General features: G+C 50.6%; 1 protein-coding gene across 1 annotated transcript in view; it reads left to right on the plus strand.

Annotated features, from left to right (window-relative positions):
- The first annotated feature begins 12,520 nt into the window (after window positions 1–12,520).
- The window catches only part of TXNRD3 (thioredoxin reductase 3), a 34,138-nt gene continuing 19,788 nt past the window's right edge, over window positions 12,521–26,870 (plus strand). Inside the window, exons 1-6 of the mRNA XM_086365479.1 lie at window positions 12,521–12,524; window positions 12,644–13,086; window positions 21,982–22,042; window positions 23,034–23,143; window positions 25,734–25,838; window positions 26,048–26,120. Coding sequence (XP_086221605.1) covers window positions 12,521–12,524; window positions 12,644–13,086; window positions 21,982–22,042; window positions 23,034–23,143; window positions 25,734–25,838; window positions 26,048–26,120 — 796 coding nt within the window. The remainder of the gene's footprint in view (window positions 12,525–12,643; window positions 13,087–21,981; window positions 22,043–23,033; window positions 23,144–25,733; window positions 25,839–26,047; window positions 26,121–26,870) is intronic.

The raw sequence follows: 26,870 nt of genomic DNA on the forward strand, positions 1-26,870 counted from the left end.
GAAGCAGGCAGGGCCGGGGAAGCACGCTGGGACGCGGGGAAGGCAGAGTGCTGTGTGGAAGGCACCCCGTCGTCCATGCGACCCTCGGGCCTCTGTTCTATGTGACACGCTCGTTAGGTGTTCTGCGTGTGTGTTTATGGAGGGGATTGGCATACAGCTTTATTTTCCTGAGCTGTTCTCTTTTATCTCTTCGTCTCTCGAAACAACTATTTCGTGGATCAGATGCATTGCTCTTGTTTGTATCTCAGTCATTTCTACTTTAGTTTTAATTACATCATTCTACTTTTTTGGATTTTTTTTTCTTTTTTTTTTCTTTTAAGTGAAGTTGCTCAGTCGTGTTTGACTCTTAGCGACCCCATGGACTGCAGCCTACAAGGCTCCTCCGTCCACAGCAGGAGGAGCATTGTCATTTCCTCCGTCCATTTTCTAGGCAAGAGTACTGCAGTGGGTTGCCATTGCCTTCTCCTACTTTTTTGGATTTTTTTAATGGTTTTTAAGTAGTTTCTTGATTTGAAAGTTTATTTCCTTTATTTTCGATCTTTTCTAATAAATGCATATAAGGCCCACCTATTCCTTTGAGTACTGCTATTGCAGAAAAAGATTCTGTGATATGGTATGTCTGTGATCATTTAGACATAAATAGTTCACACATTATATATTTTAATTTTTGCTTTAATCACGAGCTATTAAGATGTATTGTTAATTTCTATTTCTATTGCATTTCAATCAGCCTAAATAATAGCAGCTTTTGCAGCTGAATAAGATTTCCCTTATGTCATTGCACATGTCAGTTTTTCAGAATATTTCATTTGTGGTTAAAAGAATATTTAATCTCTGTCAGTTGAGTAGAAGGGTGGTTAGATTAAGCTCATTACTTGTTTTATTCAAATCCTCTTTTACTTACTTTTTTCTATGAGAGTTTTGTCACAATTGCACACTAAGACATTGAGGATCTGGTTTTTCTTCTATTTGTGGTTCTGCCATGCTCTGGCTCTGTATATTTACAAGTGGAGCTTTAAATGCAGTAAAATGATCATCGGTTACCCTGTGTTCAGCATGACATACCTCTTTCTTTTTCTATTAAACGCTTTGGCCTTGATTTTATCTCATCTGAATTTAGAACTACCCTCTTTTTTGTTTTATTAGCATTTCTTTCCTTCACGTTCATTTTTGCTGGATTATTTCTTTTAGATATTTACTTCATATAGTTTTTACTTTTATCCAACCAGGGTTTTTTCTTTTAATTAATTCAGGTAACCCATTCACACCTAATATAATGACTGACATTGTTAGAATTGTTTGTTCCTTCCTTTGGGTTTGGTTTTGTGTGTGTTATACTTCTTGATTTTTCTCCCCTTCCTTACATTTTGTTATACCAACTGAATTTTCTTAATCTTCTCACCCTTTAAGAGTGCTAATTAAGGTTACATTTAGAAACCACTATCTGTAGTTAAGTCACCCCAACAAGTCAGACAACTCAGTTGTCCGCTCCGTATACGAGTTCTCTAGAATTTGTGTTCCGTGATTATGCTATTTTTTTCATTACAGTGTAACACACATACTTTACACGCCCACATCTTAGGTGCACAGCTTGGTGGATTTCTCAAGGTGAACATGTCCCTGCCAACAGGACGCAGGGCAACACAGAACACCACCAGGTCTCGTTGAGCTTCCGTGACGCCGCCCTCACTCCCACCACAGGTGAACAGGGCCCGCCAACACCACGGTGCCCAGAGTCTCTCAGCCCACATGTCTGCCTCCGCATCTTCCCCTCCTGTCTGGCTCGTTCCGCTCAGCGTCAGCCCCTGCGACTCCTGCGCACAGAAGCGCAAGGCGCTGCTGCTGGCCGCGTGCGTGCAGACGCTCCTTCTGCAGCTGTGTCACGAGCGTTTGCGTCGTCCCGGGGTGTGGATATTGCTGGGCTACACGCACAGCCCAGCACCCATCTTTTGGAAGAGGTGCCCACACACTCCTTTTGGATGCTCACCCAGGACAGGGCACGACTGTCCAGAGTCTGAGGACACTGTCAGTGTTCCAGGTGGTGTATCCCGTTGTCATTTAAAATGCTGCTGCTGCTGAGTCGCTTCAGTCGTGTCCGACTCTGTGCGACCCCGTAGACGGCAGCCCACCAGGCTCCCCCGTCCCTGGGATTCTGCAGGCAAGAACACTGGAGTGGGTTTCCATTTCCTTCTCCAATGCATGAAAGTGAAAAGTGAAAGTGAAGTCACTCAGTCGTGTCTGACTCTTCGTGACCCCATGGACTGCAGCCTACCAGGCTCCTCAGTCCATGGGATTCTCCAGGCAAGAGTACTATAGCGGGGTGCCATTGCCTTCTCCTGTCATTTAAAATACCTCACTTTAACCAACCAACACTCATTGACTCTGGTTTTTAAGTATTTATTGTACTTATTTCTTTAGCTGCACCAGGTCTTGGGTCTCACTGCAGCATGTGGGGCCTAGTTCCTGATCAGGGATCGAACCCAGGCCCCCTGCATTAGGAGCATGGACTCTTAGCCATTGGACAACCAGGGAAGTCCCAACACTCATTTATACGTTAAAAAAAAAAAAGCTTTAACTGTTTTACCCGATCACTGTTGTACACCGTCGTTTCTCTTCTGTAGAGCTCATTGCCCAGCAATTGTGTGTTTTTAGAGAATGTCTGTGGGCCTTAAATATTTGGCTTCTTGCATGCCTGGAAATGTCTTTATTTTGCCATCACAACGAATGGTAGCATTGTAATAGTTAGACTTCATATAAAGTTATAGATTCCAGCTGATTTCCACTGAGAACTTTGAAAGTGCACGTGAAGTCTCTTAGTCGTGTCCGACTCTTTGGGACCATGGACCACAGCCCACCAGGCTCCTGCATCCATCCATGGGACTTTCCAGGCAGGAGTACTGGAGTGGGTTGCCATTTCCTTCTCCAGGGGGATCTTCCCAACCCAGGGGTCGAACCCCGGTCTCCCACATTGTAGGCAGACACTTTTACATCTGAGCCACCAGGGTAGAGAATGTTGAAGATGCCATTTATTGCTGCTTTGACCCCTTGAGGGGCCCTCATTCTCAGCATTCTTGCATTTCTTCAGCTTGGGGGGAATGTCCTCCGTCATTTCGTGGAACATCTCCCTTTTCTCTCTTTCCAGACCTCCTGTGTGATGGCTTTTACAATATTTTTGATGTATCCTTCGTGTCCCTTGACTTTTATTTCATGCTTTCTACTTCTTTGTCCTTTTATGATAATTCCTTGCTTAGTTTTCCTAGAATGTGAATATTCCATTTTTGACTTTTGGTTTTCCCTAACTTAGCAATCAAGTTTTTGACCTTCTTTGGTTTTGTTTCTTTTTGTTGTTGTTTTAACAAAGGCTATACACTTGTGCATCTGTCTGAAGCCATTAATTACATTCAGAGTCCCTGTTCTGCTTTCTCTATAAAATTTCCTCCCTCGCTGTTTTGTTGTGTTACTCTTTAGAGAACATGCTGGAAGGGCTTTCTTGTTACTCACACTCAGAGTCTTGCATCATCTCACAGGTGTGCGAGTAGGTCTGAGCCGTTAGTGGTGTTGGTGCCAGAAGGGACAGTGATCAGACGGTCAGCTGTCTGGTGGGAATGGGGTCCGCCCTCAAGCTGCAGACCCTTGCCTGCCACCCCCCTTTCTTCCTCTTCCCCCTCCCAGGCACCCCTTCCCACTGCCCCCTGGTTTGCAGGCTGGCTAGGTGACTCCACAAAGGAATTGGTTGGTGGGTGCTTGGGAGTCAAAGCTTAGGTGGAGGTGTCCTTGTCCTCCCTAGTGGGGGAAAGAGGGAAGGAGAAAGCCAGGATCTGTGGAAATTCTTCTAAAGCCCAAGGGTTGAGCCAAGAAAATGAGACCAGATGGCAGAAGTGGCCACAAAAGGGAACCCAGCATGGCACAGGTGCACGCACCAGGCAAGCAAGGGCATGACCCAGGAGGCTCCCGTGGGCCGCTGCTTGTTCATGGCTGGTCGTTCTCAGCCATCCAGGGACTTGAAAGTGGATGGGTGGGGTTAGCCCAGAGCTTCTTGGTGGGATGAAAGGAAACTTGTAGCCCCAGCCCTACTCCCACAGGACGAGCCCTGAAATGCCACTCCTTGGACTCCTGAGTCCTCCCCTTTCTGGATTTCATAAGATTCAGGCTCCGTGTCTTTTCTTTCTCTGAGGCTCAGTCGTGTCCAGCTCTTTACAAGCCTTTGGATTGCAGCCCACCAGGCTCCTCTCTCCATGGGATTTTTCCGGCAAGAATGTGCAAGTGGGTTGCCATTTCCTCCTCCAGGGGATCTTCCAGACCCAGAGATCGAACCCGCGTGTCCTGTGTATCCTGCACTGCAGGTGAATTCTTTACCTGCTGAGCCACTGGGGGAGCCCTTTGCTTCTCTGAGGCTGGGATAAATCCAGTATAGTGCCAGATTCATGGGCTTTGTAAATGGAGAAAACCCCTCTCCCAGCCCAGGCTTGATGTCTCTGCAACTTAGAATGGCACTCTCGTGTGTGTTATAAACATCTTGTCTGCAGACCTAAGAAAGTCACGCACACTCTCTGGCTGGTTGAGTTCCTGCCCTGAATCTGTATCCTTCATCACAACTTGACAAAAGAATGGTGCTCTGAGGCCTGTTTTATAGGCTTTCTATTCTACAGGTTTGCTGCCCATTACTACCATCTGTCAGAATCACAAAGCAGTAGTATGTACGCATTACTGTTGGTTGATTTTATTTAGGCACTAATTCTTGTCCCTACCTACCCATTTGTCACATTTGGGGGCTTCCCCGATGGCTCATCAGTAAAGAATCTGCCTGCGATGCAGGAGCCACAGGGGATGCAGGTTCCATCCCCAGAAAGGGAAGATCCCCTGGAGAAGGAAATGGCAACCTGCTCCAGTATTCTTGCCTGAAAAAAGTCCCATGGACAGAGGAGCCTGATGGGATACAGTCCAAAGGGTCGCAGAAGAGTTGGACACGACTGAGCACAAGCGCCTACCTACCTAGGGGCTGTCACTGTTTAAAAAAAGGAGAAAGAAAGGCAAGAAGCACACCCACCCCTCCTCTCGGAAAATTCTCACTCATCACAGTTTAAAGTCAAGAAGCACAAATAATTCTGCAAAATAAGAAAGTACAGAAATAAAACAACCAGGATTCTAATAATCAAAGTTGCTGGTCATTCAGTTTAGATACGGGAACTTGCAGAAAGCAGCCACTTTACCAATGACTATTACTCTGCATCTTCAACCCGCAGATACGACACCTCTATGGTTGAGGAGCAAAATGAATTATTTTAGGTGAGGTCATTCGTGCAAGAGAATAGGAACCGAATCAGGGGCCAACGTGCTGGCTCTAGTTTTATGAGGCCACAATGACCAGTCCTTGGGAGGACAAGAGAAAGAGCGGTGAGTGACAGCACTCCGCCCCCCAAAACACAGCCCGCTCAGTCCCCTTCTGGTTATGTCCCTGAGCCAGCCCTTCCAGGGAAGCCGGGGGCTGCACTTGGATATTTCACAGCAGGAAAGCAGCTAAGGGAGTGGTCTCAGAGCCACAGTCAGTAACTCACTCTTGTCCTCTGGACACCGTCTATAACCACCAAGCAGCCCTCCAGCTCCCTCGAGCTAAAGGACACAGGTGTGTCCAAGGAGAGAGTCATGGCCTGAGACAGGCACGGGCAAGACAAGATGAAAACCGCAGCCCCAGGTCCCCACCCTGCACCCTTGCCACCGTGAACCTTCTGTTCTCTGGCTCCAGCCCTACCTTCCCTAAGAGTCAGCCACAGGGCCAGCACCCACTCAGTGCTGACCCCAAGGCCTGCTCCCAGAGTTCCTGGGACTTGCGGTCTGGGGAAGGGGCATGCTGACATTAATCGGAAAATCACACAAGTGTAGCATTACAAACTGGTCTGTGCAAGGGCCCTGAGAACCTGTCAGAGTTTGGGCTGATGGCACCGTGATCCAAAGCTGCTTACTAGGCGTGTGGGTCTTGGGCCCAGCTCCCAGAGGGCGTGGCGCCTCCCTGCCCAGGCCTCTGGGGAGAGGGGCCGTGTCATGTGGGTCCCCTGCAGCCATGGGCTGTGGAGTGCTCCACGCTGCCCCGGCAGGCATCCTTCTCCGGCCTTTTCGCCCCTCAGCTCACTGTCTCTTCCTCTCCTCAGCCCCACCCCCTACCAACTTCATGTCGCATCTCCCTTCAGTTCAGTTCAGTCGCTCAGGCGTGTCCGACTCTTTGTGACCCCATGGACTGCAGCACACCAGGCTTCCCTGTCCATCACCAACTCCTGGAGTTTACTCAAACTCATGTCCGTTGAGTTGGTGATGCCATCCAACCATCTCATCCTGTGTCGTCCTCTTCTCTTCCTGCCTTTAATCTTTCCCAGCATCAGGGTCTTTTCCAAAGAGTCAGTTCTTCGCATCAGGTGGCCAGAGGATTGAAGTTTCAGCTTCAGCAGCAGTCCTTCCAGTGAATATTCAGGACTGATTTCCTTTAGGATGGATAGGTTGGATCTCCTTGCAGTCCAACCCAGGGACTCTCAACAGTCTTCTCCAACACCACAGTTAAAGAACATCAATTCTTCAGTGCTCAGCTTTCTTTATGGTCCAACTCTCACATCCATACATGATTACTGGAAAAACCATAACTTTGACTAGATGGACCTTTGTTGGCAAAGTAATGTCTCTGCTTTTTAATATACTGCCTAGTTAGTCATAGCTTTTCTTCCAAGAAGCAAGCATTTTTTAATTTCATGGCTGCAGTCACCATCTGCAGTGATTTTGGAACCCAAAAGATAAAGTCTCTGTTGGGCACCTACTAAGATGTGGGCTCCAGCTAGTCACGACTTGTCTGGGCCTCAGTTTCCTTGTCTGTGAAAGGAGGGTAACCCAGGTAGCTCAGACAATCGGAAGCAGTTGTGGGGTTTCAACGGGTCAGTATAGGCCAAGCCCAGCACACTTTTTATCCGTCCTTCCTGACGACGATGCCTGTGCCCGAGCCTTCTGGCGCAGGACCCGGAAATTTGAGATCATGGGGGCGTCTCCACCGGGCCCCGCTGCTCCGCGGAACCCTCCAGGGTTCACACAGCGTGCTCTTAACCTGTTTTCTCAGTGAACTCGAGACAGGTTCGACCTGTTTAAGAGCAGAAGCGGGTGCCGCTGAGCGGGGAGACATCCCGCGGAGGCCCGGCCCCCGCGGTCCCGGGGCGCCCAGGTGCGCCGGCGCGGGCGGGGGTGGGGGGAGGGGGGACGCACCTGCTCCCAGGTGGCTGGAGAGGAAGCGCCGCCCACTGCCCCGCTTCCTGAGCGGCCACTGCCGCCTGGCGGCCAGTCGGCTCCAGTCCCCGCTCGCTCCAGCGTCTGAGCCGAGCCCTTCCCGGCCCGGTTGTCTGAGAACCCCCGGGGCTGCGCATCTCCCGTGGGGGCCCTAGGTTGGCGGCTGTACAGGCCGCCCCGCAGCGGACTTCGCCCTCCGCGCGGAGACATCCCCAGGCCGGGGCCGGAGGCCACGTGCTCTCGGCGGGAGGCTCTGCGGCCGATGAGAGGGGACCCCGGAGCCGCCCCCACCCCCTCCCTCTTTCCTGGCGAGCTCGTGGCCCCTGTGCGAATGCACCACCGTGCCCTCCCTGGCTCTGTTTATTAAGGCCTCTTTGCAGGGCTTCCCGGCCACGCTAGTGGTAAAGAACCCACCCACCAAGGCAGGAGACATCAGAGTCGTGGGTTTGATCACTGGGTCGGGAAGATCCCCTGGAGGAGGGAATGGCAACCCACTTCAGTATTCCTGCCTGGAGAATCCCATGGACATAGGAGCCTGGCGGGCTACAGTCCATGGGCTTGCAAAGAGTCGGACACGACTGAGCGACTGAACTGAACTGATATATAATATTTGTATATATGCAATACTTTTATTATTTATAGGGACTTCCCTGGTGGCTCAGATGGTAAAGCGTCTGCCTACCATGCAGGAGACTGGGTTCGATCCCTGGGTCGGGAAGATCCCCTGGAGAAGGAAATGGCAACCCACTCCAGTAGTCTTGCCTGGAAAATCCCATGGATGGAGAAGTGTGGTAGGCTGCAGTCCATGGGGTTGCAAAGAGTCAGACACGACGGAGCCACTTCATTTTCCTTTCTATTATTTATATATATGCAAAAATTTTATATATAAATGAGTTTGACAACAGTATACGTCAAACTTCTAAGCATTCTTTCTAGTTTTCTAGTTTTATTTATTCCTATCTTCTTTAACAACTTAAGATATAATGCATATGCCATGCGATGTACCCATTTAAAGTAGAAACTCACAGGCATTTAGTATATTTACGGAGTTATGCATCCATGCACAGTTTTGTTTTGTTTCTTGGCTGTACTGGGTCATCCTCGCTGCACTCAGTTTCTCTAGTCGCGAGCCCAGGCTTCCCTTGTGGTGGCTTCGCCTGAGGACCAGCGGCTCCGTTGCTCTGTGGCCTGTGGGATCTTCCCGGATCAGGGATCAAATCCGTGTCCTCTGCGTTGGCAGGCAGATTCTTAACCATTGCATCAGCAGGAAAGTCCCACCAGCACCACAATTTTAGAACATTTTTATTCTCAAAAAAGATCCTATAACCCTTAGCTTCCACCCCTCAAGCCTCCCTTTCTTCTTCCGTACTGCCCAGCCCGAGGCAACCACTAATCTACTTTCTGTATCAATATCTTCTTGTCTCTGTCATCTGATTCCTTGACTCTGACTTCAATTAATTAAGAACTCACAAGGGATAAGAGATAATTAATCAGGCTATTTCCTGCCCAAGGAGACATATATGGAAGAAAAAGACAGATATATGTTGAAAATAAAGGATAGAAAAGGGTATGTATACAGATACTGACAAAAGAAAGTAGATTTGGCCACAGTAATCTTTGGATGAATAGAATTTAAGGACTGAAGAGTTAACAAGGACAAAGGAGGGTGTTTTATGGAAAAAAAAAATATATATATATATATACACTCCATTAAGAAATTGTGAGTCATGGATTTTTCTGCACCTAACATCATATTCCTGAACTAGTTTTAGTTGTTAACATGCTTTTTATTGCAAGTAACAGAAACCACAACTTCAGCTGGCTTACATAATAAAGGGAATTGAAGGGAAATGCAGTGCTGATTCTAGCAAGAGATGATGGGGAACAGAGTCTGTCTCACGAGCCTCCCCACATCCATGTGACTCTGGGAAGATCCTGTTCCCATCTCCGTCCTTAGTTATCTCACCCGTTGGAGACAATACCCTCTCCTTTCTGGGGCTGCTGGGAGGAGTGAATAATGAGATATCACACACGGTACCGGTTGTGTGCTGAGCACATACCAGGTGCTGTCCTGAGCACTTTACGTGTATTTCTTGTTTAGTTGCTAAGGCGTGCCCGACTCTTTGCGACCCCGTGGACGGTAGCCCGCCAGGCTCCTCTGTCCAGGGGATTTTCAGGCAGCAGCACTGGACTGTGTCCTCTCCGGGGATCTTCCTGCCCCAGGGATTGAACCCGCATCTCCTGCATTGGAGAGGGAAACGGCAACCCACTCCAATAGTATTGCCTGGAAAATCCCAAGGATGGAGGAGCCTGGCAGGCTACCGTCCACGGGGTCGCAGAGTCAGACACCACTGAGCAACTTCACTTCACTTCACTTCCCTTCTCCTGCACTGGCGGCCATTGGCAGTTGCTGAATCCCCTGAGCCACGAGGGTACTGACTCACCTAAATTCACAATGGCCCTTTGAGGTAGGAGCTGACATTAATCTCCTCCTATGACTGTTGTCTCAGACCACCGCCTAGGAAGCAATGGGGCTGAGATTCAGAGCTAAGCTGCCTGTGCTTTTCCGACCTTAATTGAAACAGTTTCCTAAAAACGGTGTCACAGTTCTGAAAGGCCCACCAGTGAAGCTCTGATGGGTTAACTAGATGTCAGGCCAGGAGCAGAGGAAAACACCAGCTACCCCTATCCTTCCTGTCGGTGACTCACCCTCTAGCCCAGGAGAAGCTGGAGGTGAGGACAGGAAGGGACACGGTAGTAAGCCCATCCCAGCCACAAGGTTTATTGTAAAAATAAAAAATCTTGACTGTGGAAGTCTTAAATTTTGAAAACTAAGGTTAGAGGGAAGCCTGGTGTGCTGCAGTCCATGGGGTCGCAAAGAGTCGGGCACGACTGAGCGACTGAACTGAAAGTTAGAGGCGTCCTCAGGGCCAAGGAGATAACTAACTTGGCACAAGGGTACTGAGAACGATAAACCTAAGCTGAAGCTGTGGGCGCCCTGTCTCCTTCTTACCCTCATATTTGTCAACATAAAGCCAATCCCACAGTAAGGTGGGAGACACTGAGAAGGGATCTGCAAGGGGCTGTGCATGAAGGGTCAGCAGGAGACCTGCACTGACCTTGGCCTGCCTGAGAGGGGACCTCAGGTGCCTCCCTCTCATACCATCCCCTAGAGAAAGTTAGATTTGCTGGATGAGGAGCAACATCTAGGCTGAGTAAACAGAAAATGCACAGACCCTAAGGCAGGAGTGTGTCTGCCACACAAGGAGCAGGCAGTGGCTGAAGCACGCTGAGCCAGGCGTCAGGAGATGACCCCTGAGAGGGGCCAAGCATGCCTGCTGGTCTTGTGGTTGAATGTCTCTATTTGGGTTTAATACATTCACCCTGCAGCCGCAGGGGGCTGTAAGTTGTGGTGAGCAAGTTAGCCCCGAATCCCTCCACCCATCCACCCAAATGATGCATATAGGATTCCCATTCTGGCACAGATGACTTCAGTTCAGTTCAGTTGCTCAGTTGTGTCCGACTCTTTGCAACCCCGTGGACTGCAGCACACCAGGCCTCCCTGTCCTTTACCAACTCTGGGAGTTTACTCAAACTCATGCCCATCGAGTGGGTGATGCCATCCAACCATCTCATCCTCTGTCATCCCCTTCTCCTCCCACCTTCAATCTTTCCCAGCATCAGGGTCTTTTCAAATGAGTCAGCTCTTCGCATCAGGTGGCCAAAGTATTGGAGTTTCAGCTTCAGCGTCAGTCCTTCCGATGAGTATTCAGGACCGATTTCCTTTAGGATTGACTGGTTGGATCTCCTTGCAGTCCAAGAGACTCTCAAGAGTCTTCTTCAACACCACAGTTCAAAAGCATCAATTCTTCAGCACTCAGCTTTCTTTATTGTCCAACTCTCACATCCTTACATGACTACTGGAAAAACCGTAACTTTCACTAGACGGACCTTTGTTGGCAAAGTCATGTCTCTGCTTTTTAGTATGCTGTCTAGATTTGTCATAGCTTTTCTTCCAAAGAGCAAGTGTCTTTTAATTTCATGGCTGCAGTCACCATCTGCAGTGATTTTGGAGCCCAAGAAACTTAGGGTCCCTTTATTAGAAATGCCTCCAATTAGCCTCCAATTAAATAAATTTATAGTAAAAAAAAAAGGCAAAATAATGACAATACTTTTAAAAAATAAAATAAAGTACCAAAGATTAAAAAAAAAAATGCCTCCAGAATTCCATGCGATAGGGACTGAGGGGTAGCAACCTAGGAAATTCATTTTAAAATGCCGTAGCTATATGAGGTAGCTAATAGAAACCCAGTTGTTGCTGTTCAGTTGCTAAGTTGTGTTCGGCTCTTTGTGACCCCATTGACTGTGGCATGCCAGGCTTCCCTGTCCTTCACTATGCCCCACAGTTTGCTCAAACTCATGTCCTTTGAGTCAGTGATGTCATCCAACCGTCTCATCCTCTGTTGTCCCCTTCTCCTCCCGCCTTCAATCTTTCCCAGCATCAGGGTCTTTTCCAATGAGTCAGTTCTTTGCATCAGGTGGCCAAAGTATTGGAGTTTCAGCTTCAGCATCAGTCCTTCCAATGAATATTCAGAGTTGATATACTTTAGGACTGACTGGTTTGATCGATCTCCTTGCAGTCCAAGGGACTCTCAAGAGCCTACTCCAGCACCTCAATTGGAAAACATCAGTTCTTTAGCGCTCGACCTTCTTTATGGTCCAACTCTCACATCCATACATGACTACTGGAAAAACCATAGCTTTGACTATTGGCCTTTGTTGGCAAAGTGATGTCTCTGCTTTTTAATACACTGTCTATGTTTCACTAGTATTTTTATTTGCTTTGTGGGATATAAGCTTTAAAAAAATAGCCATCTTTTGTAAAGATGGTTTTTATTTATTCACTCCTTCCAAAAGGTTGAGACGTCCAACCTCACCGAAGACCGTGTATCTAAAGGAGGCATGAGGGGGCTGGTGGAATGGAAATAAGAGTGGAAGTAAGCTCTTCACGGGGGGCACCCCTGGGGACCACACGGAGACCCGGCGATCCCGCGGTGCGCGCACCATATCGAGCTAACAAGACCCTGAAGCCTGACACCCGCCACTTTATGAAGACTGGGCGAGTACAGCACTGCGGTGTCTCAGTGGTTTACTTCGCATGCGCCGAGGGTGGGGCGGGGCTGGGGCGGGACCAGCGGCGTGGGTGGGGCGAGCGTCGGGGCGGGACGAGCGTCGGGGCGGGGCGAGCGTCGGATCTAGCGGTATGGGTGTGGCGAGCGCCGGGGACGGGGCGGAGCCGAGGGCGGGCCAGCGGCGTGGGTGGGGCGAGGGCCGGGGGGCGGGGCGTATCCGGGATTGGGCGACCGCCGGGGACGGGGCGGGGCAGAGGGCGGGGCCCGTGGCGAGGGTGGGGCGAGCGCCCGGGACGGGGAGGAGCCGGGGGCGGGGCAGAGCCGGGAGCAGGGCGAGCGGTCCGGCCTTCACTCCCACTCGGCGCCCCAACTCGGTGTCTGGTTTCTGGGCAGGTTCTGCCCGTGCGGGAGCGACACCGCTGTCCTGGCGCAGCCGCCGCCGCCGCCGCCGCCGCCCTCACGGGCACAGACGTTTTCCACGCCAGGGAGGGGCTCGTCCCCCAGCCGCCGACTGGGCAATGTCCGCGGCGCGGCCGGGCCGCCGTCGCCGCCCGGGCGCCGGGCCCGCCCGCCGGCTCCCGGGGCCGGCCGCTTGTCCGGCGCGGCCCGCGAGGAGCTGCGGCGCCGCCTGCTGGGTCTCATTGAGGGCCACCGCGTGGTCATCTTCAGCAAGACCTATTGTCCGCACAGCACGCGGGTAGGCGGCCAGGGCCCCGGGCCCCCACGGCGCCCCGCCCCGGCCTCGGTCAGGGCTCGTCCGATCCGCCCTCGGCTGGGCCGCGCGGTCCTGCCCTGGCCGAAAGCCTGCTGGACGTGGGCCCCTAGGGGCACCTGAGGGGACAGGTCCCTCGGGTCCCGTCCTGGGGACGACGGCGGCGGGTGGCGGGGCTGCTGCGGCTCACCGCGTGCCCCGGGCCGGCCGGGCGGCGGTTTAGGCCGGGCTGCACGCGGGGCACGCGCGGGAGCTGAGAGTTGGAGCAGTGATGCGCTGGAGGACGAAGCCGTCTGTAGGATGGGGCTGGGCGATTTTAAAGGCTGCTTCTACGTTTGAGAGTTGAAACAACGCATGAACGAGGCACAAGCCTAAGTTGTCGGGTCAGAGGTGAAATTAGGATTCTCAGTCTTGCTGTCAGGTGGATAATGATTTGCACGTTTTTCAAACAAGTGTGTGTGTCACACGTGCACCTTGCAGTTCTCTAGCAGACCACACTCCAGCAGGAGCCTCCTGGTTCATCCTCTCCACTCCTCCCAGGGCAACCACTGGCCAGAGTCATTTGCTTTTCCTTAACAATTTTGCTGCCAAACGTGTGTATCCCTAAACAATACTTTGCTCCTTTTGGCTTGTATTGGTACTTTGTGTAAGTAGAGTCATGGATTTTTATATTCTGCATGTTTTTCCCAAGAGTTATATTTTAGAGATCACTGCATGTTAGTGTCTGTAAGTGTGGTTTGTTAATTTTCATTGCTGTGTTGTTCCTGAGTGTTATCAGGTCTGACGTTCCTAGTATTTTGCTCTCAAATACAATATGGCCATGCCTATTGTTGCCGCATCCCCCAGTGCACACACACAAGACCTGCTTGAGAGGAGATGTCTTGAAGCTGAATTGCTAAGCCACAGAGGAGGCACAATTTTTTCCTTAGTTAGGTGATACCGAAATGTTTTTCCACACAGTTATACACTTGCCCTCTGACTGGTGTATTACCAGTTCCCACTGCCCTACATCCTTGCCAACAGTTGATACATGTAATTATTGCCATTCTGGTGTTTATGAGATGGTATTTTACTGTAGCCTTAGTTTTGCGTTTTCTTGATGAACTTAACATCTTTACCTGTGTTTATGGGTCATTTGAGTTTCCTCTTCTGGGAAACATTCAGGCGTTTTGCTTCTTTCTCTATTAGGTTATTTTTTTATACTCATTTTGTAGACATTCTTTATATATTGTGGATTCTAGTCCTTCGGTTCTATGTGTTGGAAAATCGCCCAGACTGGGTTTTTCTTTTTACTCTCTTTATGTGATGTTTTGTTTAACTGAAGTGGAAGTTTAACATAGTGAATCTATCACTTTTTCTTTTCTGGTTTGTGCCTTTTTTAAGTCTTTCTACTCTGAGGTCACAAAGATAGCCTCCTGTGTGGGCTGCTGGAAGTTTTCAGGTGTGCTTATCACACCCCTCTTCTCTGTTCCACCTGAACTTGAAGCCGAGGATGTGTGGGGATCCAGTTCCTTTTTTCCTTTATAACTTAGTTGCCCCTCTTCTTTTTTCGGAGAGTCCTTTCTTTCTACTGTGGTTTGAATGCTCACCAATCACCTGTCAGATTCTCACATATGTGTTGGTTTATTTCCAACCTCTTGTCTTCTTTCTCTGCTTATTGAAGTTGTCCTTTGAAGCTTATAAAAGAGCCAAGCCATCAGAACTGTGCGTGGCCACTGCTATGTCGCTGGGGCCCAGAACAGTGTGAGGCAGGTAAATGGGTTGAATGAATACACGGCTTTACATCATTCTGGTCGAACCTTTGCTGACACAGAACATCTTAGGACAGATGATTTTCTGTTCTGTGTGCGTCACGGCTTCTAACAACATGGCCACTACTTTGAGTCCTGTTACATAATTGGACAGCTTTGATAACTAGAACGTTTTTCAGTTCGGTTCAGTCTCTCAGTCATGTCCGACTCGTTGTGAGCCCATGGACTGCAGCACGCCAGGCCTCCCTGTCCATCACCAAGTCCCGGAGTTTGCTCACACTGTGTCCATTGAGTTGGTGATGCCATCCAACCATCTCATCCTCTATCGTCCCCTTCTCCTCCCGCCTTCAATCACACCTTTTTAGTGGAGCCCAGATCTGTGCATCTGAAACGTCTTGGCGGTGCCTGTCACCCCCGCGCACAGTTAGGAACCTGGCCTCCAGCCGGACGGCAGGTCTTCCAGTACTTTCCCCGAGTGCTTTTCTCTCCCGGCCAAGCTCTTCGTGCCTTCGTATCGTCTGTCTTTACACATGACCCTTCACTAAACGAGTTGTGCAGTAACTTGACCACGAATCACCCAAACTGGACACCGTATTCCACATCCCTACCCGTGGCCTTGCCTTTCAAGAACCCATGGCCTGAGGGAGCTGTAATCAGCCTGTTCTCACGCACTGAAGGACACGTGCATGCGAGGCAGCTGCTGTGGGGATGAGAGGTAAAGCATCTGCTTCTGTGGGGTCAGAGGAACTGAAGACGTGATGTTTAAGCTGGTCCTGGACAGATAAGTTGGACGTAGGCAAGGTAGAGCTTCAATAGTTGAGGAATTCGCGTGAGCAAAGGCAGGAGATGAAAACATGAAAACACTGGGCTGAACGTAGGCTGTAGGAAGGGAATCAGGAGAGCGACGTGGGAACGGGCGGGCCTGCAGCTGCTCAGCGGTACTGAGGTCTAAACGTGTGCCGCTGCGCGTGGGCCTGATGACGTCGGGCGGGAGGAGAGGAGTGACAGGGTCTGCCCTGGGCTGGAGTCCCACCTGAGAGGAGTGCACGGAGCGGGGGCAGCTGACTGGGCAGGGAGCTCCTTGAGTCAGGCGACCGCGCGGCCCAAACTCAAGAGTGAAAACGTGCCCTTCCCCCAATTAACTTTCAAGCCATGTTTTCCCTAATCCTCTATTCACACTTTTGTGGATTGAAAACATACTTGCATTGGTTAGCTTTTTTTCCCCTATAATAAAATACGCATAATATCGTTTACTATTTTAACCATTTTAGGTTTCATGGCATTAAGACCGTTCCTGTTTTGTGCTGCCATCACCGTCCACCCACAGAGCTTTTTTCGTCTTCCCCAACTGACACTCTGACCTCATTAAACAGTAACTCTCCATCCCCACCCCCAGCCGCTGGCAACCACCATCTGCTTTCTGCCCTATGAATCTGAAAGTATTTGCCATTTTCTGACTGGCTTATTTCAGTCTGATGTCCTCAGAGTTCATCTTTGCTGTAGCTTGGGTCAGGATTCCTTTCCTTTTTTTAAATTATTTTTTTATTGAAGGATAATTGCTTTACAGAATTTTGCTGTTTTCTGTCAAATCTCAACCTGAATCAGCCATAGGTATACATACATCCCCTCTCTTTTGAACCTGCTTCCCATCTCCCGCCCCATCCCACCCCTCCAGGTTGATACAGAGCCCCTGTTTGAGTTCCCTGAGACATACAGCAAATTCCCGTTGGCTATCTATTTTACACATGGTAATGTAAGTTTCCACGTTACTCTCTCCACACATCTCGCCCTCTCCTCCCCTCTCCCCATGTCCGTAAGTCTATTCTCTATGTCTGTTTCTCCATTGCTGCCCTGTAAATAAATTCTTCAGTACCGTTTTTCTGGATTTCGTATATATGCATTAGAATACGATATCTATCTTTCTCTTTCTGACTCACTTCACTCTGTATAATAGGTTCTAGGTTCATCCACCTTATTAGATCTGACTCAAACGCGTTCGTTTTTATGGCCGAGTAATATTCCATCGTGTGTATGTACCACAACTTCTGTATCCATTCATCTGTCAGTGGGCATCTAGGTTGCTTCCACGCTCTAGCTGTTGTAAACAGTGCTGCAGTGAGCGGTGGGATACATGTGTCTTTTTCAATTTTGGTTTCCTCAGGATATATGCCTTGGAGAAGGAAATGGCAACCCACTCCAGTGTTCTTGCCTGGAGAATCCCAGGGATGGCGGAGCCTGGTGGGCTGCTGTCTATGGGGTCGCACAGAGTTGGACACGACTGAAGCGACGCAGCTGCAGTAGCAGCAGCAGGGTATATGCCTAGGAGTGGGATTGCTGGGTCATATGGTGGTTTTCGGAGAAGGCAATGGCACCCCACTCCAGTACTCTTGCCTGGAAAATCTGTGGACGGAGGAGCCTGGTGGGCTGCAGTCCATGGGGTCGCTAAGAGTCGGACACGACTGAGCGCCTTCACTTTCACTTTTCACTTCCATGCATTGGAGAAGGAAATGGAAACCCACTCCAGTGTTCTTGCCTGGAGAATCCCAGGGACGGGGAAGTCTGGTGGGCTGCCGTCTATGGGGTCACACAGAGTCAGACACGACTGAAGTGACTTAACATAGCATAGCATAGCATGGTGGTTTTATTCCTAGTTTTTAAGGAATCTCCATACCACCTTCCACAGTGGTTTGCATTCCCACCAACAGCACAAGAGCACACCCTCTCCAGCATTTATTGTTTGTAGACTTTTTGATGAGGGCCATTTTGACTGGTGTGAGGTGATATCTCATTGTGGTTTTGATTTGCATTTCTCTAATAATGAGCAATGTTGAGCCTCTTTTCATGTGTTTGTTAGCCATCTGTATGTCTTCTTTGGAGAAATGTCTGCTTAGGTCTTTTTCCCACTTTTTGATTGGGTTGTTTGTTTTTCTGGTATTGAGTTGTATGAGTTGCTTGTATATTTTGGAAATTAATCCTATGTCAGTTGTTTCATTTGCTATTATTTTCTCCCATTTCTGAAGGTTGTCTTTTCACCTTGCTTATAGTTTCCTTTGCTGTGCTAAAGATTTTAAGTTTAATCTGGTCCCACTTGTTTCCTTTTGTTTTTATTTCCATTATTCTAGGAGGTGAGTCATAGAGGATCTTGCTTTGATTTATGTCATCAAGTGTTCTGCCTATGTTTACCTCTAAGAGTTTTATACTTTCTGGTCTTACATTTAGGTCTTTAATCCATTTTGAGTTGATCTCTGTGTATGGTGTTAGGAAGTGTTCTAATTGCATTCTTTTACATGTAGCTGTCCAGTTTTCCCAGCACCATTTATTGAAGAGGCTGTCTTTGCCCCATTGTATGTTCTTGCCTCCTTTGTCAAGAATAAGGTGCCCATAGGTGCATGGGTTAAATTCTGGGCTTTCTGTCTTGTTCCGTTGGTCTGTATTTCTGTTTTTGTGCCAGTGCCATACTGTCTTGATGACTGTAGCTTTGTAGTATAACCTGAAGTCAGGAAGGTTGATTCCTCCAGCTCCATTCTTTTTTCTCAAAACTGCTTTGACTATTTGCAATCTTTTGTTCCATATGAATTATGAATTTTTTTGTTCTAGTTCTGTGAAAAATGTCATTGGTAATTTGATAGGGATCACATTGAATCTGTAGATTGCATTTGGTAGTGTAGTCATTTTCACAATATTGATTCTTCCTACCCAGGAACATGGAATCTCTCTCTATCTGTTTATGTTGTCTTTGATTTCTTTCATTAGTGTCTTATAATTTTCTGTGTACAGTTCTTTTGTCTCCTTGCTGCTAAGTCGCTTCAGTCATGTCCGACTCTGTGCAATCCCATAGATGGCAGCCCACCAGGCTCCCCTGGGATTCTCCAGGCAAGAACACTGTTTGTCTCCTTAGGTAAGTTTATTCCTACATATTTAATTCTTTGGTTCCAGTGATGAATGGGATTGATTCCTTATTTTTCTCTTTCTGATTTTTCATTGTTAGTATATAGAAATGCAAGTGATTTCTGTGTATTGATTTTGTGTCCTGTAACTTTGCTAAATTCACTTGTTCAGTTCAGTCGTTCAGTCATGTCCGACTCTTTGTGACCCCATGGACTGCAGCACGCCAGGCCTCCCTGTCCCTCACTATCTTCCAGAGCTTGCTCAAACTCATGTCCATTGAATCACTGATGCCATCCAACCATCTCATCCTCTGTTGTCCCCTTCTCCCGCCGTCAGTCTTTCCCACCATCGGGGTCTTTTCAAATGAGTCAGTTCTTTGCATCAGGTGGCCAAAGTACTGGAGTTTCAACTTCAACATCAGTCCTTTCAAAGAATATTCAGGACTGATTTCCTTTAGGATGGACTGGCTGGATCTGCTTGCAGTCCAAGGGACTCTCAAGAGTCTTCTCCATTATTTTGCTTCTTGGATATTTGGATTACTGTTTTTCATCAATCTGGGCTATTTGGGGGCATCTCTTCAAATATTATTCTTGCGTTTTATTTCCTCTCTTACTGGTATTCACGCCTTGTGTGTGTTGTGCTCCATGCTGGCCCGATTTCCTCTAGGCTCCTGTCCTTTATCTTTTCCCTCCATGGCGTGAGGCTGCACACTCTCCACTCAAGTCCTCAGCTCTGCAAGTCCTGCCAGCCCGAGTCTACTGTTGAGACACCATAGTGGAATTTTGACTGTAGGTATTGCACTTTCCCATAATTGCTTAATACCCAGTTGGTTCCTGTCCATAATTCCTGTCTTTTTATTGGTTTTCCACTGGGTGAGATGTTGCCGTCACGCTTCTCCGGATCTCCTGAAGCATAGTTTTCTCAAGCTCCTTAAAGGCATTTACATGGGTGACTTTCCTGTCCGTCGCACTGTCGGGGCCTCTCAGAGGCGGCTTCTCCTGCCTGCCTTCTGCTTGTGTGTGGACCCCCTGTGCTGTTTCTTTGTGTGTCTGGTCATTTTGTTGTTGAAACCAGGGCGTTTCCGGTAATGCATTATAGCCACTCTAGACAGTGCAGCCGTCCTTCTCTGTGGCCGGTTTCTGCTTGTGTATCTCTGATGGGTTATTTTCAGGAAGTCTGTTTCCACTCCTCTGAGGTGTGGCCGTGGGTCTGTGCAGCCACCGGGGGTGACGGGTTCAGCGGCCGCCTGTGTTACACTGTCGGACTCTCAGTGTCGTGCCCGGGTGTCACACTCCTCTGGTTGCGGGTCAGGTGCTCTGCTTTCCTGGCAGTGCCCTGGGGTGTGAACTGCTCTGTGGTGGTGTTGTTCAGTCGCTCCAACTCTGTGACCCCACGGACTGCAGCACGCCAGGCTTCCCTGTCCTTCACCATCTCCCAGAGCTTGCTCAAACTCATGTCTGTTGAGTCAGTCATGCCATCCAATCATCTCGTCCTCTGTCGCCCCTTCTCCTCCTGCCCTCATCTTTCCAGTGAGTCAGCTCTTCATGCCAGGCAGCCGCCAGCCGGGCCCCTCTGCAGCGGTCGTCACTGAGCAGATTTGCAGTTTTTTCTTACCCTGGCAGGGCCATTCTTCAACGTCTCCTCCTGGCTCTCTGCTGACCGGTGGCTCACAGTTAGCCTTCTGCCAGGGGGAGCCACTGGCATCCTCTGACTCAGCCTCTGACTCTGATAGGCCTCTCAGCTGTGCCTGAGTGTGAACCGCCCCACAGTCCATGCCAGAGGGTCAGTTTCTTAGGGTGGAGCTCAGCGCTCTCTAATCTTGTGGTTTCCCCCTTGCCCCGAACGGCCTCTGAGACCTTGCTCCAGAGCTGGGGTGCCTACCCGCTTCCCTTGGAACAGCCTGCTTTATGAGCTGCTCTGATAGGGTGTAGCCTCCGGTCTCCTTGGCTTGCCTCTCCCAGCCCGGAGCCCTGCCCTGCCAGTGGGCTGGGCAGCGTGATCAGGGCCCTGCTGTTTTCGCCTGGGACAGAAACTCTGATCTATGAATGAGGTGGTGCAGGAGGAGAGCTTTCCCTTGCTGCCACACTCACCAGTAATACAGCCTCTGCCACTCGGACCTGAGCGATAGAAATGGCAACGGCCCATCTTGGGGCGGCTGGGACCCCAGAGAGCAGGGCGCCTCGTCTCCTCGGCCACGGCCACCTGCAGTGGCACCTCTGTCACGCTCGGGGGCAGAAGACGGGTCCCTGAGGCTCCCCGCTCTTACTGACATCTAGTAGATTCTCTTGAATATGCGTTGCCTCATTTGCTGTGTGCCCTCAACTTCCAGAGACTTCAGTGGCCCTTTTTAATCAGCTCTCACCAGCCGTGGACATCTACCAGGGGCAGACGGGCCAAGACCCTCGCGCCTCTGTCCTGGAGCTGGAGCCCCTCGGCTCCCCTTCGAGGGCTGAGGTCACTGAAGGGCCAGAGTCCTTCTGACGGTGGACTCTGATTGACCTCAGTGGCGGCAGTTGGAGAACTCCCAGGAGGTGACTGAGAATTTCCCCTGGAAGGTCTTGCTGGCTCAGGAGATCAGCTGAGAGGGACTGGAAAGAGGAGCCGCTCCATGCAGAGTGCTGTGGAGACTTCTGGATGGATGGGGAGTAGGCGCAGGGCAGGAAGAGGCTGCAGGAGGGGGTCTGAAACTCTCCGTAGTCACAGACAAGCTCCTGGTGACACCTCACTGCTGGGCCCCTGTCTGCATGGCAGGGCCCAGGGCTTTGTGTTCAGGCAACTGGCAGATGGTGACAGTGGGGGCATCTGCCTCCCCTCCTGGCGGGCAGGGAGGGTGTCCTGCTCATCGTTGCGTGTTGAGTTTGGGGAACAATGGATGAGCCATCCTAGGTGTGTGACAGTTGAATGGTTTAGTGACTGTTGAAAGAAAACAGAGAGGAGAGGGCATGTGGACACAGGTGGGTTGGTGTGGGGCATGCTCCGTGCGAGGCGTCTGGGGTTACCCAGCTGGAGAAATGCTGCTTGTCTTGAGTTCCAAGAAAGAGGCTTGAGTGAAAGGTACAGATTTGGAAGTGAGACAGCAGGTTGTAAAAGAAGGGAAGAGGTGGCCTGAGGTCATCCTGGGAAGGTGGCCCGGGGCTCGCACTCCTGAAGGGCCTGCTTGAGCGTCCCTGCTGCCTTGCCCACACTCCATAGCTGTGTCTGGTCTCTGCGGGAGGAGAACGCAGGTGCATTTTCATTGCAGGTTAAAGAACTCTTTTCTTCTCTGGGAGTTGACTGTAACATCTTGGAACTTGATCAAGTTGGTAAGTAGAATGGTTCGTACCTGTTGTTTGTAATCAACGTCCGCAAGATTGACTTCTTTCCTTGTATTGCCTCGTTCAGTTCAGTTTGCTCCCGTCTCTTTGGGCTCGATGAGCTGGTTGCACCTACCTCCAACCCCGCAGAAGATGAACCTGTATGTGGAAGTACTTTGCGTGGATTTTTGCGTACATTGCATTTGAGGGGGATGGAAGGCAGCCGTGTTAGGCAGTGCTGGTGGTCCTCAGGCGTGTCTGCCCACTGTCCGGCGGCCTAGAGGAGGCAGTATCAGGACGAGGCGGGTCTGCCCATCTCCTGAGCGCAGCCCCAGGAGGGCCGGCGCGCCAGTGTTCCCGCTTTCCTGCTTCTGAATCCCATGCACTTTCCACGGGTGTGCGTGGAGAACAGAAAGCCCAATCTCTGCCTTCATGAGACTTCACCCCTCTCTTTAGCCAGGTCAATTTAATAAGTGAAATGCTCTTGAATCTTTGAGACTTTGCTGAAGAGTTTACCACATGGGGAGCCTGAAGGACCGAGGGCCTGGTTCAGTTTTTAGGAGTGGAGGGTATGTTTTGGACTATGAGCATAAAGATTTTTTCAAATGTAATTGTTGGATATATTTTCTGTGTTACCACCGTTAGAGCATATATTATGTTTGCTCTTTAAAGACGATTCTTATCTGTCTCTGCCTAGCCAGTGGATTATAGATCAGATTCTAATTTGAAAGTGTTCATTTAAAAAGGAGTCATGAGTCTGCTCTTTATTCTGTAAGGCTTCCTTTGAACCCCTGAGTCGTCGCTTCGTGAAGCTGACGACGCGCATGTGGGCATCTGAGTGTCGCAGCACTTCAGCTCAGCTCACAGAGCCTCGGAACCTTTGCAGGGTCTTCCCTCTCTGATCTCTCATCCTCAGATGAGGGGGCCGGTGTCCAGGAGGCTCTGTCGCGGAGCCTCGGGACCTTTGCAGGGTCTTCCGTCTCTGATCTTTCATCCTCAGATGAGGGGGCCAGTGTCCAGGAGGCTCTGTCGGAGATCACCAGCCAGAGGACTGTGCCCAGTGTCTTCGTGAATAGAGTGCACGTGGGCGGCTGTGACCACACTTTCCAGGTAAATAGTACCGTGTGTTTCTGAAGGCTGTCTGTCCAAATTTTGTTTTTAAGAAAATACTTAAAAGAGGTGGAAATGGTTTTTGCAAATCTGTTCATTTGTGTCTTTTGGAGCTTGTAAAATCAAAAGCTTCCCTGGTGGCTCACATGGTAAAGAATCTGCCTGCAATGTGGAAGACCCGAGTTCGATCCCTGGGTTGGGAAGATCCCCTGGAGGAGGAAATGGCAACCCACTCCAGTATTCTGTCCTGGGAAATCCCATGGACAGAGGAGCCTGGTGGGCTACAGTCCATGGGGTCCCAAAGAGTCAGACATGACTGAGCGACTAGGCACTATAGGATGATTATCAGATAATCATGATTACTTTAAGAGAAATTAACTTTTCTACCAATTCAAACTTTCAACGCTGAGAAGGAGAAGGTTTCAAGTGAGTTTGGAGGACAGAAGGGTGGGCTGCCCTGCTCTCTCCCTCCAAATGGGGACAAATGAGGCCTCCTTCCACCTCGAGGTTTAGGGAAATGAGGTCAGCACTGGCAGTCCAGCCCAGCGAGCACAGCTCTCCCACCAAGGCTGCTGGCCTGCGAGCTTTGAGAAGCTCTGTTTGGTTCCTAGAATGCAGAAATGAACAGGAATCATTTGGTTACGTAGAGATAGATAAAAATTGATATGTAATAATAAGGACCTTATTTTAACTATCTGTTTGCTTTTATTAAAACTCTGCTCATAGGTCCTTTATATATGTAATCATCAGCGGTGGTGGATTAAATACTTAGGTTTAGATTCAATTAAGAATTACATTTTTGGGGCTTCACCGGTGGTACTTTGGATAAGAACCTGCCTGCCAATGCAGGGGACACAGGTTTGATCCCTGGTCCAGGAAGATCCCACGTGCAGCAGAGCAACCAAGCCTGAACGCTGCAGCTACTGGGCCCCAGCACCCAGAGCCCGTGCTCCCCGTCAAGAGAAGCTACCGCAGTGAGAAGCCCGCACACCACAGCTAGAGAGCTGCCCCTGGTCACTGCAGCTGGAGGGAGCCTGCACGGCAGGGAAGACCCACACAGCCAAGAAGAAATAAAGTGATTTTTTAAAAGCTTCATACATTTAAAAAGAAAGAATTACACTTTTGTGGGGAGAAAAGTTGTCTACATAGCACGTTAATCTGGGATCAGCATCAGTTTCCAGAAACTGCCTGCTTCATCCGTCCTGGAAGCAGGTGCCATTGCTGTAGCGTCCAACGCCTTCGGAGGCGCTGGGCTTGGCAGTGCCCGCTGGGAAAGTGCGTCACGGGGTGTGGGGGGTGCTTCGGGCTGCAGAGACGCCGGGTCTCCTCGGAGGCTGAAAGCCCTGCCCCGGGCAGAAGCTCTGTGCGAGGTGGACGCCCCCAAGAGCACCCGAGGCGGGGGGCTGCCGGCCGGGGCCAGGGCCGGGGCCATGCGCCTCGCCGCGTCTGTGGTCCTGCAGCACTCGCACGGCACTCGCAGGACAAGCCGGCTCGGGAGCCAGCGTGATGACTGAGCAGCCGACCTCGCCCAGACAGAACTGCCGTTCAGCCTCACGTGGAGCCTCCAGCCTTGTCCACGCTGCTTCTGGCCGCAGGGAGGGCCACGTGGACATCAGGTTGTGCCTCCGGGTCAGCCCTGACCTTTCCCAACAGATGAAGCAGAAGGCTTGTGTTGTACCGGAAGTTGCAAGATTTAGGTCAACCTATGAAAAATCAGGAGAAAACCCACAGTGCATGCCCGCCGATGATGTGTGAGCACTGTTTTCAGAGAAGACTAGCGCAGGTGGACGCGGGCAGAGGATGCCGCTCCTGGTCTTACATCAGGCTCGTGTGCTCGCCCCTCCCAGCCATCCTCGGAGCCAAGTGCTGGTCGAAAGGAAAGTCGCTTCAGTCAGAAAAGCTGGCACCTGGGGAGAAGGGGACCCACGTCCCAGAACCAGCTGGCAGGATTCTGCTTGGCCGTGAACGTTTTTAAAGGGAAAAGAGGGAATCAGTTAATCGCTAAGGTGGGAGGCCAGCCTCTCCGTCGCCTCCCATCACGTGCGACCCGCTGACACCTGCAGCCCTGCTTGGCTCCATCGCACCCTCTCGGTTCCTGCACACTTGCTGAGGGCAGAGTGTGCTCAAGAGTCACTCACATTTTAACCACTCAGTTCCTCATGCCTTTTTACACCTTTTAACCCGGGAGGGGAGTCCCCCGCTTGGCAAGGCGTGTGTGCCTCCAGTAGAGCAGAAGTCAGGGGCCAGGTTAAGTGCCACCCAGTGAGCTCATTGTTATGGTTAAGGTCTGAGGAGAACAGAGTGAGCCAGCAGGAAGGGCCCAGAGAGCTGCTTACGGAGCGAGCTTGTCTGACATGGGATGAGGCCCGACCTCCCCGCCATCTGACATGTGCCTCCCTGTTGGGTGATAACCAGTGCATTTATCTGCTGTGGCATCGGTCTGACTAGTCGGGCCCGGCCGAACACCCTCCAGATAAATTCACAGTCCAGCTTACCTGCACTTCAGGTTAACTGTCCCTGAGGTTTCTATAGAAGCCGTGTGTGCTGAGTCAGCTCGGTCATGCTGTGTTCTGTCCTTTGACTCCCCCAGGCACATCAGAGTGGTTTATTACAGCAGCTCCTCCAGCAGGATCCGGCGTATGACTACGACCTCATCGTCATCGGTGGGGGCTCTGGGGGCCTCTCGTGTGCTCAGGTGAGAAGAAGCAACCGCCATGGATGATCCTCACGGCGATGGCCATAAGCCTCCCTTCTGCCGTCGATACTTAGGCCGTTCCAGTCTGCGCTGCTGTTGTGGCATGGCTGGGTTAAGAAAGAGGAGAGACTGTTTCTTCACAGACACGGTCTCATCCTTCAGGGGAAGGTCGGGAAAACGATGAGGTCTCCGTGTGTCTCTGTTCGCAGGAAGCCGCTGTCCTGGGGAGGAAGGTCATGGTGCTGGACTTCGTGGTCCCGTCCCCCCGTGGCACGGCCTGGGGTGAGTGGCTCTCCTGCTGTCGTCGGGGGGCTTGTTGTCTTTGGTTCTCATTGGTCTGCCTTGGTCCTCACCACAGCCCCAGAGGGTGACCCGCCTGCCTCGGGCTGAGGACACCGTCCCCGGTCCTGTGTTAACAAGAGACACCAGAAAGATAACACGAAAATGATTAAGGAGGATTTTGCAAAGGGAAATTCCATGCCCCAAGTGTTCCACCGCGTGTGCCAGGATAACTTTGCACCCACATGGGGGTGTTTCACGGTTATGGTCTCGCAGCGGGGTGTGCCCCATCATGCTTGCCTAGGTTGGCCGTGACGCTTTTCTGTGTCTCTGCGTGGATATTATAACCGACACCCTGGCTGCAGGAAGGTCAGCTGAGTACCGTGTGTGCACTCCAAGTCCATTTGGTGCACACTTGTCCGCTTCCCTTCTGCTTCCCCGTCCCGGGCACAGCCCTGCCTCCTGGTACCAGGGGGACGCGCTCTCGGAGGGCACCGATGTGAGTGTCTGTCTCACCCCGTGTTGGTGAGAGTCCAGGCAGCTGGTGGCGGGTGGTACCGGCCCAGAGGAGTCAGGGTTGCCCAGGGAAAGGCTGGAGGCTGGCCCTGCCTGGCCTCAGAGCAGCGTGTGCCCAGTTAGCCTGACTCGGTCCTGACTATCTTGTGATTGGGACTCAGGTGGAAGTCTTGGATTCTGTACCCAGGAAACTGTTCAAATGCACGTCGGAATTTGCTCATTCCTGGGCCTCCTGCA

This window comes from Bos grunniens, chromosome 22, assembly GCF_055505025.1.
Source record: "Bos grunniens cultivar Pamir isolate PY7600 chromosome 22, Bosgru_T2T1.0, whole genome shotgun sequence".
Classification (NCBI taxonomy): domain Eukaryota; kingdom Metazoa; phylum Chordata; class Mammalia; order Artiodactyla; family Bovidae; genus Bos; species Bos grunniens.